Source organism: Tyto alba, unplaced genomic scaffold (assembly GCF_018691265.1).
Source record: "Tyto alba isolate M040663 unplaced genomic scaffold, T.alba_DEE_v4.0 Super-Scaffold_7, whole genome shotgun sequence".
NCBI lineage: Eukaryota > Metazoa > Chordata > Aves > Strigiformes > Tytonidae > Tyto > Tyto alba.
The window spans coordinates 24,589,109-24,602,498 of record NW_024881328.1 but is presented as its reverse complement, the minus strand read 5'-3'; the positions used below and the strand labels follow the sequence as shown (position 1 = coordinate 24,602,498).

Below are 13,390 nucleotides of genomic sequence, written 5' to 3'. Positions count from 1 at the left end.
CGTCAGCCCCACACCTTGCGTTAGGACCACGGGTGCCCAGGACGGGGTTCGGAGGCGCGAAGGGAGGGCGGGCGGCGCTGGCGGCCCGGCCCGGCGCGGCGCGGCCCACCCCGCCCTCGGCCCCCTCACCCCCCTCCTCACCTCCCCCCGGCCCCGCGCCACGCCGGTCCCGCCCTCCCCGGGGCGACCTTTCCCCTCGCGCCGTTCCCGACCAATGGGCGGGCTCGGCCCCGCCTGTTCCGCCGGCGTGTCCGCGTGCGAGGGGCCGCTCGCGCCTCTTCCTCTCAGGCTCGGGCCGAGGTGAGCCGAGCCCAGCGCAGCCCAGCCAAGCCCGGCAGAGCCGAGCCTGAGCCCGGCCCGGCCGGTGTCGCTTCCCCCACTCCCCCCCCCCTTCCCCAGCCCTCACGTCGCTCCGCCGCGGCGGGGGCAGAGCGGTGGGGTTGAGCCGCCGCTGGCGGGGCCTGTGCCGGGGCGGGTGTTTCTCTTCGGCCTTTCCGAAGCGGAGGCCGCGGCTCGGCCGCCGCGCTCCGCCGGGAGGAAGCGGGGTTGGAGGGTGCACGGCGGGACCTTCAGCGTGCCCTGCTCTGTGCTTTCAGATGCCTCCGAAAAAGGGAGGCGACGGGGTTAAGTCGCACCCGATCATCGGGAGGTTCGGGACGTCCCTGAAGATCGGGATCGTCGGGCTACCAAACGTTGGGTAGGTGGCCCGGGGGGGGCCGGGGCTCCCCGCGCTCCCCCAGTTTGCTCCCTGACGCGCTTTCTGGTTGAAAACAGGCGCCTGTAGACGTGTCTGCGAGCAGAGGGGTACAGTCTAGGACTTTTTGCTCAGTGATAGACTTGCGTATTTAGCTTGAACTACTTATAGGTGGAGCGATGTAACACTCGGGTAGCGTGAGGTTGGTATGTAAAAGTCTGAACAAAATAGTGAAGAATTATAAGAATAAAAAAAGTCTTAACAATTAATGCCATTTATAAATGACTGCGTTTTTTTGCATTTCCTTACTTCCACTGTTGTGTATGTGTAATGTACATTTTAATGCAAATATGTATGCACACATACCTACAAATTCCTTTTAGGTTTTTGGAGAGGGTGATGTGCACAGGAAAGGGTTAACGATGCCATAAATGTCATTAGGAGGACTTCCAGTCTTGAAACTTCTTTGGAGTTTGTAATGAATAAAGTTGGTGTAAATTCTAGTTTGGGAGAGATAATGGAAGATGTCTCTGTCATGCTTCTCATCTGTAGTTGTTATGGCTCCTCAAAGGGGCTATACTTAAGACACTTAAAAGCGATGGTGAATGACCTGGAGAATAGATACCTGTGTGGAACTATTGGTATTAATTTGTGTATCCTTATTTACTGAAAGAATTACCCAGCATTCTCAGACTTCAAATGTTTTAAAAAATTAGAGGAAGAGTCCTTGAGCATGTTTCAGAGCCCTAAGTACTGTTTTCTTTTATAATTTATTTAATTTTTCAGGGTGCAGGTAAGTTGCACAGCAGAAAGGAAATAATTAGCAGTAACGTTGTATAACGTGTCAATGGAGAAAAATAGCATTACTGGTTATGTTATGATGTAACTTTCAAAGCAAATTATGACTGACTTTTGAGTATGTTGGCTGTATGCAGGGCAACTTTAAGGTTTTCTTTTGTTTGTTTGTTTGTTTGTTTTTTTCCAGTGGCTGAGAAGTTATGTGAAACTAAAACAACAAACAAACAAACAAACAAACAAAAAACCCAAGCAAACCTAAAACACTACAACAAACCGCGAACAAAAAAACTCCAAGCAAACAACACAAAACCCCCCAAAACAAACCCCAGAATATTTATAGTAGAAAATTCAGGTATTGATTATGAACTTCCTCTTAGCAGTAACTCAAGAATTGCTCTCTTTTGGTTTAAGAAATGCCAACTAACGAAATAACTTGCTGATTGGTTTAAGTGAAAATATTGTTTTTTCCATTGATATTTAACAAAGATGAAAAATGTTTAGTAAGGTATAACTGTATCTTCATATGCACAAAAGATTACTTATAATTAACAGATGTGCTTTGCTTTATATGCCCCTTTTTTTCTCTTTTGATGATTGACTTTTATTGCTTAGTTACTGAAATTGTATTAATACGTAAATAAATATGAAGAAACAGTACAGTTGTGGAAAGAGCTGGTGAATCTTGGCAAAACTAGTTCACTCAGATTAATTTTCAAGCATCCTTATCAGTTTCTCACTTTGTGCTTGAGGAAAATGAGTAGTGGCCAGTAGAGCTGTGGTTTGCTTTTGACTTAAAATTTCTTTGCTAACTGATATGTGCAATATAGTCACTTGGGTGAACTTTCAAGGGTAGGGAAGAGAAGTAAACATCATTTGGGTTTCAGTGGGACACTCCATTTGCATATTTGAAAGTGTCTTGTACTAGGATCAGGGTAATGGTTGCTGTTGTTGAAGTAAAAGGAAAGTTCAGTATTGCTTTTGGGTTGGAAGATGGGTTTCTATCCAGACCTTTGAAATGCTTCTAATTTGAACTTCTTTAAGAAAATGTGTATTTTGTTTATAGGAAATCGACCTTTTTCAATGTTTTAACAAAGAGTCAAGCAGCAGCAGAAAACTTTCCGTTTTGTACTATTGATCCAAATGAGAGTCGAGTACCTGTGCCAGATGACAGATTTGACTTTCTGTGCCAGTATCACAAACCTCCAAGGTAACTCAAGTTCCTAATATTTTTCTTCAGTTAAGCAGCTGAAATAGTATTACCATACTCAAAGTTTTCATAAAAGTTTAATGCAACTATAATGTCTTTTTACTGACATCTGTTTTAGAATGTGAAATTATATATGTATCTGGAAATTATCTTCTCCAACCCTTCCCCCCCCCCCCCCCCCCCCCCCCCCATATGACCTCTGTTGTATGAGAATGAGAAATCCAGGAGCTGCTAGTCATGGCTCGGCACCATTTGGTGCTCAGTGTTCCTGCCTTTGAAGGTAGTGGTTCCCAGGTGACTTGGACAATCTTCCGGAGAGACTTGGAAAATGAACAGTAGTGGACATACCTAGTGTGTCATGAGATTACTTATTTGTAAAATTTCTACCGTGTATTTTGTATTGTTCAGAATATTGTATATGCTGTAGGTAGCCAAACAAGTATCTATCAAAACAGGTGTGTTCTCAGTCTTTTGACAGTAAGCTTTATGGTCAGTCTTTTTTCTCCTTACTCTTTTTCCTCTTTTTATGGGGTCTGCTACTTATTACTTGGTATATTCAGGGATATTCCTACAGTATGTCTCTTCTAATTGTTTCCATATATTAGGAATGTATTAATTTTGTCACATCAATGGTTTTTGCTGTTGACCGTTTCCATAATCTGGTCTGTATGTTCAGTATGGGAACTGGATTTTTGCTTGAACAGCAGAACTCAAGGTGCTTCCAGAAAACAGAAACTTAGATACTTGTGACTTGTTAAACTCAGTTTGCAGTTACTTGCAGAGGTATCTTGAATAAAGTGAGTGTACCTGAATCCTAGTGCAAATTAGCATGTAGGTCTGTGCTTTTGTTTAACACCTTGGTTTTAGATCCAGATCACACCCACACTTAAAGATTGATTAATCACTGATCAAAACCCCATTTGTTAGCTTAATTTTCAGGTCCAAACAAGTTACTTCCATCTGTAATTCTTGTGCGCTTTTTAAATAGTGAAAACTGCATTAATATGGAGCTGTTTGCTTAGGTGGATTGTTAGAACATGTTATCTTGTTTTTCCTGTTCAAGTGAGTATTAAGCATACTTGTTACTGCATGGATCGTAAAGCAAACCTGCTGAATTTGAGACAAAACTTTCAGGCTGTTGATTGTGCCGGGATAATGGTATGGCTTTTAAGTTTTGTTGACAAATTTGTTCTAAATTGTAGTGTTATTGCTGCTTTGGCCACATCAATAATAATTTTATTTTCACTTAGCTATGACTGCCTGCCTGCTTCTCAATTAATAGTTGAAGTGACAGATTATTACCTCTCCCCTCATCCTGCCTTTGGCCAAGGAGTGCTAAGATTGTAAATACCTGTATCGGTGTTTTCCAACTTGCAAACTCTCTCTGGAAAAAAAATCATCTTTAAATATTAATGAAAATATACTGAGTTGGATAATAAGCTGGATATAAGTAGTAAATCAGCTTTCATTTAAATGTTCTTTTGATTTTTTTTAAGAGACTATTTGTTACTTAAAATCAACAGATGTGGGGATTAGTGGGTGGTTATAGCTCCTGAGTTCACTTATGCTGCTTATATGATTTCAATATTTCACTATAACAGTAATAAAGCAGTGATAATTCAGTAGTATAGTAGACTGAGGTAACTTCTTGGTCTGTTGTGCTTGTTTGTCTGAGACTAACTCAGGAAAAGGCGGCTGTGGACATGAAGATATGCAACTGAATTTTAATTTAAATTCCTTAATTTCTCTTGTGTAGCCTTGATTTTGTTCTTCATCTTTATGTAATATGTTCTGTGTTAATTTTCTACTTGTTTGGATTAGCAGACATAATAAATCTGTGCACTCAGAATGTTTTATAAACAGTGAGTTCTCTTTAAATTAGACTCTTGTCTAGCCTCAAGATTTTGTCTTTTAAAATCTAAAGCATTCAGGTTTTTACTTCCCATATGTTATACTTAGTCATCACAGAACTGTAGTTATTGTTGGGAGGTGGAGAAAAAAAAAAGGGGGGGAGGAACTTTGTCTTAACTAAAATAATGTATGACAGGCCAAAGCAATCTTGCCTTGGTGCCTGCTGTGAGCGAGGAAAGAGTGGGACTGGGCCGGGCTGGGAGTTGCTGTCTGTCACACTGAGCTGAGATTGCTACTGCTAGAGAGAGATGGACTCTAGTGCCAAGAATATTGCCGGTGTATGTTTGTGGCCATTCTGGCACTGGAGGAAGAGTTAGGCTCTTCAGGTACAGTTTATTGCTTGAAGATCCATTCCTACCTCCAAAAGAAGAAAGCATCAGCTTGGATGGGACTGGTGTGCAGTTACTTGCTAGCCCATGCTGAAAGCTGACTGGTATTACTTAATTGGAAATGTAAATGTTTGTAAATGAAATCATGTAGGCAACAATTTAGAAACTTATGTAAAGGTAAATCTGTATTTATTAGATTAAGGTATGGTGCCAGAACTTATAACCTGTGCTTTTTTTTCTTTCTGCAGCAGTGGATGATGTATGTGACTGTTTACAATAAATAAGTTCAGTGATACAGACTGTACACAGAAGGTGGGCTCCAAGAACTTCCAGTTAAAACTGCAATGTCACTGCCACATGAATTAGATGAGCAAGTTTCCTTGAGTTCTAATGTCACCTGTTGCTTGCCTTCTGGTGTGAGTGAAATTGTGGATATTAGAAGAGAGACCTTAATATATTAAAAAGAATTCTGAATGCTTGTTATTTTAAGATCTTAGTATCTATTCTGTTACTAACTTAATTTATATATTTAAACTACTTATTTTTTTGTTGTAAATTTTATACAGTATTCAGTGAAAACTCATATTTGTTACATTGTGCCCACATGTAACTTTTTCAGAAAGGAAGGACTGTTGGTTCTTTATTTTGTTGTTCTCTTACACCAACAAGGGTACTTTCAGGCAAGGTTTGACAGACTTAATGATTGAATTAGTTCCAGTTTAGTAATTGGAAAGAGAATATTGTCTTTGGACTGAGTCACTTCAGTAAGAACTAAAACAGGAAGGGGTATTTACTGCCTCCCCCCCATCTATAAATCGTAAGCAGGAAGCAGAGGATGAGATCTGCTAATTCTAAAATGGAAATGTTCTCCATCTCATCAGCTAGTTCTTGCCTTGAAAATTTGGATTTTGAAGCCAGAAACAGTTGATCTGTGAACTGCAGTTAATATTTTAACAGGATATTTTGTGTTTAGAAGTGATGGGTTTCTTACACAAGAAAAGAACTGTATGTGTGGCACATTTAAAGAAATTTTAACAATTTAGTAAAAGCTTTACTAAAGCAATTCTCATGCATTGTTTGTTCTAAATTTTATTAAGATGCTGCCTAATCACCTCAAGCCTAAAAGTATTTTTTTAGTGTGTGTATGTATGTCAAACTGATGTCATTTGAACAAGTGATTTGTTCCATAACTCACAAATGTCTTGAGAGCCTCTGAGTATATATACCCACCAGGAATAGCCCATATGGTCCTGCCTACTACCACAGCCCTGCCTGACCAGGAGATGTGTCTCACTGGTGACATTTGAGTCAAGCTTCAAAATGATTCTGGGTGATGGGGTGGAAGACACTGCTATTTCCTCTTTTTTTGATTCTTGTCCCCCAATTAATCTCACTGCAATTATTTGCATTATTTCTTCTTTAAACTATATGATTAACTAAAAGAAATATTCAGGTAGAAGCAATGTAAGCCCAAGCTATGTTTTTTAACTGTAAATAGTTAAAACTGAAGGACTGTATTGGCTGATAATAATCAACCTGTGTGAAAGCATTAATAAAAAAGGTGATTTTAAAGTCTTATGTTTCTGCTTCCTCCTCAATCAAATGAGATTATAAGCAGTAATGAGTAAAATATAAGTAGTTTGGTTCATCCTTTCTTATGTTATCAGTATTCATTTAATTCCTTGTTTGCACCTGTAAGCGGGTGCATTGTCTTGAACATATGTGTTCACAAAACACAATGCTTATGCAACCACAAACATTTCTGTTTAACTTAGTCTGTTTTGCATCTACCTTGGATGTCCTTTTCAAACTTAAAATTTAAAGCAATCCTGGTTATGTTGTAGGATGTTAATATGTAAAGTGCAACTACTTCTCATCAGCTCTAGCACTGTCCAGTGTACTTCAGGACCTCTGTTTTTGTTAGAAAATGGCTTTGGTTTGTTCTGTTAAAATTAATGTATGCAGATCTTTAGTGCTGAAGCAGTAGTAACTAAACTAAATCTGAGTAACTTCCCTTGTTGTCTAGGTTGTGAAAATCCTGTCTAATATTAAATAAAATTTCTCTTGAACTTACAGGGTAGCATACTCAGATACTTGATAAAGTTTTGAGGTCAAAATTATGTAATCGGTTGGTGGAAAGTACTACTTAAAGTAGATCAGCAGTGAGACTTTTTGAATGACATCATGTGGGACTTAACTCTAGGTTTAAAAAAGGCATTTATGTAAGTGAAAACCACCTGTAATTCCAGAGTGAAATACAAGTAACTTAGTTGGATGTAACTCTGGCATATCAGCATCTGTAAGAGAATCCTATTTTTTACAGAAAACTGAGACTTGACAAGTATATCCTGTTGCTAGTGTGCTCCTTCCTTTGGTGTTATGGAGTTTGCCTGCTCTTCAGCTAGTTCTTAGCCTGTGTAAATCAGCTTGGCTGTGATGCTTGGTCTGGCATTGCAAATTAATAAATTGCTAGCAGTGAAAGAAAGACTTTAAGCAGTGGTGACTTCAGCCATCTTTTCTGCCTGTTGGGAGAAGGCAAAATTTAATAAGTCTTATTTGGTTGGTGCAACAACTTACTGACTAGTTTGAAAATGTGGACATATGATATAGACGGGACACCTAGTATGTGTCTTGATCCACACTGAATCTTTTACCTTTTTATAATTCATGTAAGTGAAATTTAATTAGCCCATTTTTCACTTCTGGTTCATGTGCTATTAGGTTCAAGTCTTGTTTGTCAGTACTGTGGATAAAATGCTATTAATTAAATTGTTCTTGCATAGCAATGACCAGGGTTCATCTGCAATACCTAGTTCTTCAGAAGCAGATTCCTTTAATTACCCTGTGAAGTATTGCGCTTACATTGGTCAAAACTGCAGGATTGACTGCAGAAGCTGTAAGAGGGAAATTATGTCTCCTGTAAGAGGGAGGGACTGATTGTATATTGAATGGCTTTCTAAGAAGTTGTCACAATATACATGTTCTCCTTCTATGTTGCTACTTTTACTTCAGGTCATTTGTGAACTCTAAATGGATGACTCCTACCTAAGTTATATGATTTTTGGGGAAGGAAGAAGAGTTTCCCTTTTCTACCAGATTTAAAATAAGAGCTTTTAAAGGCAGAATAGCCTGTGCTAGAGCCAGGAGATGAGTAGCACATTTGGCTTTACCGAAGAAAAAAAGGGAGCTGGCCCTAATACTGAAGAATCTGGCTTTTTTTGATATGTGGGACCTAGGATCAGGTAGGGTTTGAGTTGAGTAGGTCAAGAAATTTCTCTCAATAAATTAATAAAAAGCGACTGTGTTATGAGAACTGTTAATCAGCCTTACTAGAAAATTGCTGCATTTTGGACTTTGTTGAAGCCATCCTGTGGCTTTCCAGTGTCGTCTGGTGGATGTGAGATTTCAGTGCACTGTAGTAAATGCTGCAGAGGAATTACTGGGTTATGATTTTATTGGAGAAAAGAGATTGTGGAAACCTAGAAGAATAAAAACCTAGTGAGAGAAACAGCGTTTTGGATATGATGCTTCAGGCTAAGTCAAAGCTTCAGGTGTAATCTGCCTGCGAGGTTTCTCGACTAAACAATTACTTGTGGAAACTCGAGAAATAAATGTATGCTTCTCTCCTTCAAATTTTGGAAACCACCCCCCCCCACCGCCACCCCCCAAATGCAGATACCATGTGTGTGTGCATTTTAAAAGAACAACGGCAGCTGGTTGCATTGTACTGTCCAACAGGTCAGATAAAGAAACTCTTCTTGCCTGTTTAAATAACTGGTTTGGACACAAGTTTGGAGCAAAGTTGGTGAAAAATAGGCCTCCTCCCCTGCAAAATGCATAACTCTATGGATACATAAGTCTCTTATTCCTGAATAAATACCCTAATCACTGGACTATAAAACTGTACTTTTTTTTTGACCCAGTGAGTCTCGTGCTCTTTGTTGCACAGTAGCTCATGCAGTGAAGGTAGTGTGCCAACACAAAACCACTGTTGCTGTATTTCTAAGTGAGGTAAAAAAATTCTTGCTCAAGGATTATACCTACACTTAAAATATAGAGCTACTTCTGGATTTGGTAATCTGCTTCATATTATAAATTCCTGTGACCTGCTTTATGGTAGATTGGTGTTGCACTGATTTGTACAAATGATCAGTTGATGCCACCTGTTCCTGATGATCATTTGAGGCTCAGTGACATTATGCTAATGCTGTCTAACGAATCTTAAGAAATGGAAATTAATCTGTTTAGAGGAGAGAAAAAAAAAAAACAAAAAACAACAAAAAAAATTCCAGTTAAGTCTTTACACTGGAGATATATGGTCCTTTTTCCCCATTTTTTGCAGTGTTTTCTCTTTATTTAATTTCGTAATGCTTACTGTTTGTCCTTCAGAGCATTGGCAATTGTGACTAGTTTGTGCCTTTTTCTGCTTTTCTCTGTATTCATCTTTCTATGATGAAACAGAGATTTAGGCTTAGGAAAGGGGCTGCCAAGAATGGGGATAGTTTTGTTTTGCTTGGAATGTTAGCTTTGTGGTACCCAAGGTGAAGGTGAGAGAACATCCTGGAAACCCAGATACTTGTCTTCAAAGGTCTCTTGTTCATATTAGTCAATTGTGAAATAAATGTGCTGGGGTTTTCTTTCCATTGTGTAGCAAATGAGATTGGTTCTGGTGATGGAGGGGTCCATCTGCATGTGAAGGTATCTGTCTTGTTCTAATGTGGCATCTTTGTAGTGAAAGTGTGAATTCTTCTGATGGCTGGCCAGGAAGTTAATCCTGCCAGAATGATGAGAGTGTTACGGACATTTGGACCCGATGTTTGCGAAATGTTGATTATCTGTGTATGAAAATAAATTTTGCCTTTTTTTATTGTTAAGTAGTTTGGGAGTCTCCGCAACAGAGAGGGAAGCACAGAAGAACATTTCTAACATCACTTTTGTTCTAATTAAACCGCAGTTTAAAATGACAATGGAGAAGTGCTTTAAAGAGTGATATTTTTCTGTCCTGCTGTTTGACTTAGTTATGCATCAAAAAGTAAGAAGTTATAACAATTATGACTGGGAAGTTACTGCTGTTTCTTCTGAGGTATATATTAGCTCTGCAGTTCTGTCAAGCAAAAGGAGTTACTGAGTTAATGCATCCATAGAGTTACTGGTTTCTTCTTCAGAATGTGCATTACTCTTGGTAGTATGTTAAACTTATGGATTTGTTGTTTCTGGTTGAGTTTGTATATGGGTAGTTTAAAAAAAAAAAAAAAAAAGATATTTTGCTGAGAACACCATAGTGGTACAAAACCGTGACACTTTCAAAGTTTGTTTACTTCAGAATGAATTTACATTCCTGTTCTTTCTACTGCATTCAACAATGTTAACTTGTAGCACACAATATTTGTCTTCCTAAGGCTGGGCCCGTCTTTTCACAGGCCTAGTGAAGTTTAAAGCTAAAAGTCAACTTACTCTGTACCTGAATTTAAGTAACTTATGCTATGTTGTAAATATTTTCTTCTGTGTTTTTTTTTAAACTCACCCTTCTGGGTATTGTGTTCTATTCATGCTTGTTTCTAAGCACATTACAAAGATACTGATGATATGAAACATGTAATTAAGTTCCTAGTTTATTACACCTGACAGGTTTAGTCATACTTTGAACTTCACCTTGTTAAAAAAAAAAAGATTTTATCTAGATCTTGTATTGTGAAATTAGTTTACTTGAAAGAAATAACTTTGCTTGGGAAGTGTTAGAGGAAAATTGAAAACAAAACCAGGGTAAGAGCTTTTGCTTTCAGGTCACCACACTAACAGAAATACTGATGTTTCATGCTCAGGCATATTCTAATGGGTCATCCCTTCCCAAATTAGAGAGGTAGTGCATCTGCTAATAATACAACACATAGTTTTAGTATTTGCAGTCAAATGGAAGTGGGATAGCACTAAAAAAAAAAAAGTTAGAAACTTGGTTTGTTCTACCTAAGCCTGTTGCTCTGAGCAGACAATGATTCATAGATTTCCATAACTACAGCTTTTTCTGTCTGGGCAATAGCTGCCATACCAGGCACCAGGATAAGAAGAGAAGGGTGGTTTTCTGATGCTGGTGGAGTTTTCTGTTGTCATGCTGTCAAATATTTCAATATTTGTAAAACCAAATATATTTTTCAGCATGCTGTCATGCTAATATAAATAAAGCTCAGTTTGGGCTGTAGACAGTAAAGACTTCAGAAGTGTAACACTGTTCACAGAAGGTTTCTGTATAGGGCTGACTAGGAGGTCACTGACTAGGTCATCCCTAGTACTCGTTTGCACGTGTGTGGTTGCTTCTGTCTGTGAGCAGCACTGCAATGGTATGTCTTTGGAAAAGACCTCTTCAGGTAAACCACGGAATTTATAGCTTTGGATCTGAATCTCATGTTGAAGGACACTCACCATAAAAGAAGGCTTTTCACTGCTTTGTAAATTGTTACTGTATACCCACCCATACCGTGACTTCATAGCATAAGTCACACCCTTCTCATTGTTGGAATTAGAACTATGGATTTGGGTGTTTTCCATTATACTTACTGTCAGTAAAATGGTAAACTCTTGTATTAATCTTAGCATAGTGCTAATGAAATACAGTGGTGATAATTTAAAGTGTTCAATGGAAATTAAGTAATGTTCCAGTTAGTTATTTTGAAGGCATGAAGTCGGAGATCTTGATGACTATGGTATGTGGTTTCTGGTCTTTGCAAGTGAGGGATTTGCAGCATTTCAGTGTGGTTCTGTCTTATGATGGTATTGCCATTTGCATAGACCATATGAAGGTGCTTTTAATCAACACCTTATCACAAAGTTTTAGTGTTTTGTTTTTTTTTTTTTTCTCCCTGACTCAGCTGGATTTTGAGAAGTAATTTGGTTTAGAATATACCTGAAAAGATTAACACCCATTAAGTTATTTGCTTATTTTAGAACACCTTGATAATTTGCAGAGGATAAAAGGCTTGTGGTTTGTAAATTTCCATATGCATTTCCCATACCTCTGAAAGCTTTTTTTTTACATTTTTTGTAAGCTAATTTGAACTTTGTAACTGTTCTGTTGTTGCTGTATAAAATGTTGTATAGACATGCTTGCTAACCCATTGCTGTTAACCTATGGTGGAAAACATCACAGCTGTTTACATTTTAATGCCATCTTCATCTTAATTTGTTTTCTGTTTTCTTTCAGATTGTTTGCATAACCGTGATCACTGCTAGTTTTAATCATCACTATTAAAAAAAATGCCTTTGTCTTCTGAAAAAGTTGCTTAACCTACTGAACTATATGGTAATTTTAGAGGTGTGCAGTAGCAGAGTGCAGTGGCCATTTATGTGTCTTATCTCTTTGGTACTATGAAAACTGCTCATTACAGATGACTGACTTCATGCCTCAGTATTCTAGTCCTGGTTGATTATTCATATAGTTATTGGTATGATTCCACACTTAGAAACTAGCTTCATTTAACATTAATAATGACAGAGAAATTAAAGAATGGCTGATGTTTTACATGGCAGGGGGGAATCTTGTATTTTATACGTTGCATATCAAATAAGGAAGAAAGCTACTGTCATGTATAACTTGTTCTTTAAAAAAGAAATGGTTTTCTGTGTCCTGAATTTATCTCTGTGCCAAATGTTTTGGCTAATACGTTTCAGTAATTAAATTTTTAACTTTTATATTTCAGCAAAATTCCAGCCTTTCTGAATGTGGTGGATATTGCTGGCCTTGTGAAAGGAGCCCACACTGGCCAAGGCTTAGGAAATTCCTTCTTGTCTCATATTAACGCCTGTGATGGGATCTTTCATCTGATGCGTATGTAAACTCGTTTATATGTTCTCTCTATAGCTTAAGGACAGCATTGTACTCTAATTAAGAACTGTGGAACAAATACTAATTACAATTTTCACTTTTACCATTCAATTTAAAGTCATCAGGTTTTGGGTTTTTCCAACCAAGAAAATCCCCATCCTCTGCTATATGAAAGGTATGTCTGTCTTCATCGACATTGTGCTGAAGACTTAAAAAGGAACTGGGTTTTTGGAAGTCTGCAGTAATGATTTATTGTTTTCTTTTGCCAGGAATGCATGGCAGTTCATTTGAGTAGTTTTATAAATGAGGAGGAATGGAATGTGATACTAAAATGCTGACATGGAAATAGAAAATTAAAATACGGAGTTACTAGCAGATTCTGGGATTCTGTTCCTCACAGGGCAAGCCTCATGTCTTCCCTTTTCCTGATTTCTGCGTGACTTACATTGATTCTTGACACCCCCCTCCGCCCTGCCTCTCATCTCTGTGGATTCTGAACATTTCTCAGTTAGACCAAGGACTTTGATTCTCTCTTTCATCACCTATTACCACAATACAGAACTGGCCCTCAGAGTCATATCAACAGCACTTACAAACTTTGCACTTAAAAGCTCGTTGAAGACCTATGTTGGTTT

The 13,390-nt window shown here is 38.5% G+C and overlaps 1 protein-coding gene across 2 annotated transcripts in view; it reads left to right on the top strand.

Moving 5' to 3' along the window:
• Positions 1-207: 207 nt before the first annotated feature.
• OLA1 (Obg like ATPase 1) overlaps positions 208-13,390 on the top strand; it is a 103,703-nt gene continuing 90,520 nt past the window's right edge. Inside the window, exons 1-4 of one of the 2 annotated variants that reach the window (XM_042784174.1) lie at positions 208-300; positions 597-697; positions 2,556-2,699; positions 12,631-12,758. In XM_042784174.1, coding sequence (XP_042640108.1) covers positions 597-697; positions 2,556-2,699; positions 12,631-12,758 — 373 coding nt within the window. In that variant the 5' untranslated portion in view covers positions 208-300. Of the gene's footprint in view, positions 301-596; positions 698-2,555; positions 2,700-12,630; positions 12,759-13,390 lie in introns of those variants that run through there. The other variant, XM_032989756.2, reaches the window with a different exon arrangement.